The sequence below is a fragment of the Sinocyclocheilus grahami genome, unplaced genomic scaffold, assembly GCF_001515645.1.
Source record: "Sinocyclocheilus grahami isolate Dianchi unplaced genomic scaffold, SAMN03320097.WGS_v1.1 scaffold10025.1, whole genome shotgun sequence".
Lineage (NCBI taxonomy): Eukaryota > Metazoa > Chordata > Actinopteri > Cypriniformes > Cyprinidae > Sinocyclocheilus > Sinocyclocheilus grahami.
This window is the reverse complement of record NW_015512991.1, coordinates 7,010-7,757: the sequence shown is the minus strand read 5'-3', so window position 1 is coordinate 7,757 and position 748 is coordinate 7,010. Positions and strand designations below refer to the sequence as shown.

At 34.1% G+C, this 748-nt stretch overlaps 1 protein-coding gene across 1 annotated transcript in view; it reads left to right on the top strand.

The window, feature by feature from the left end:
- Positions 1-213: 213 nt before the first annotated feature.
- Positions 214-748, top strand: part of LOC107578392 (WD repeat-containing protein 47-like) — a gene marked incomplete at its 5' end in the record, with an annotated part of 2,075 nt that continues 1,540 nt past the window's right edge. The window contains one exon of the mRNA XM_016264353.1: positions 214-451. Within this exon, the coding sequence (XP_016119839.1) occupies positions 214-451 (238 nt within the window). The remainder of the gene's footprint in view (positions 452-748) is intronic.

Here is a 748-nt window from a genome sequence, read left to right as displayed (position 1 = left end):
AAAACTATTTGGTTACCAACATTCTTCAAAATATCTTGTATTATTTTTTTATTTTTTTTAAGTCAGTCATACAGGTTTGGAACAACATGAGGGTGAGTATATAATGACAGAATTTTCATTTTTGGGTGAACTACACTTAATTTGTAGAGAATCAGAATTTTCAGTTGACTGTTGAATGTTGATATACTGTAGTTGTATTGTTGTTTCTCTCAGTGGTTCGAGCACAAGTAAACCTCCTGTAATCCGCTTCAAGAGGAACAAGCATCACAAAGGCTCCATATATTGTGTGGCCTGGAGCCCCTGCGGACAGTTACTGGCCACCGGCTCCAACGACAAATACGTCAAAGTGCTGCCCTTCAACCCTGAAACCTGCAATGCTACAGGTGAGAGAAAGAAAGATCGCAAACCAATATTCATGAGTCTTAAAGCAACACACTACAGACAAAAACAGGTTTTTTCATGCACTGGCCATTTTTGGCTGTTTGGCTTTTCATAACATGTTTTTTCAGTCTAGTGGGGAAAAAACCATCCAAAATAAACTTTTTTTACTTCTGTAGATTTCAATTACATTTCTTTTCACTAAATGATTTCCTGCACTGAGTCAGAAATCTCAACTTTAGTAGCAATTACATAAACCATGTTTGTCCATATATCATTCATCTCATATATATATTTTTTTTTATCATATCATATATATAACAACATTTTTGGTATTTTCAGATTTATGGAATGATAAAAAGAAATATTC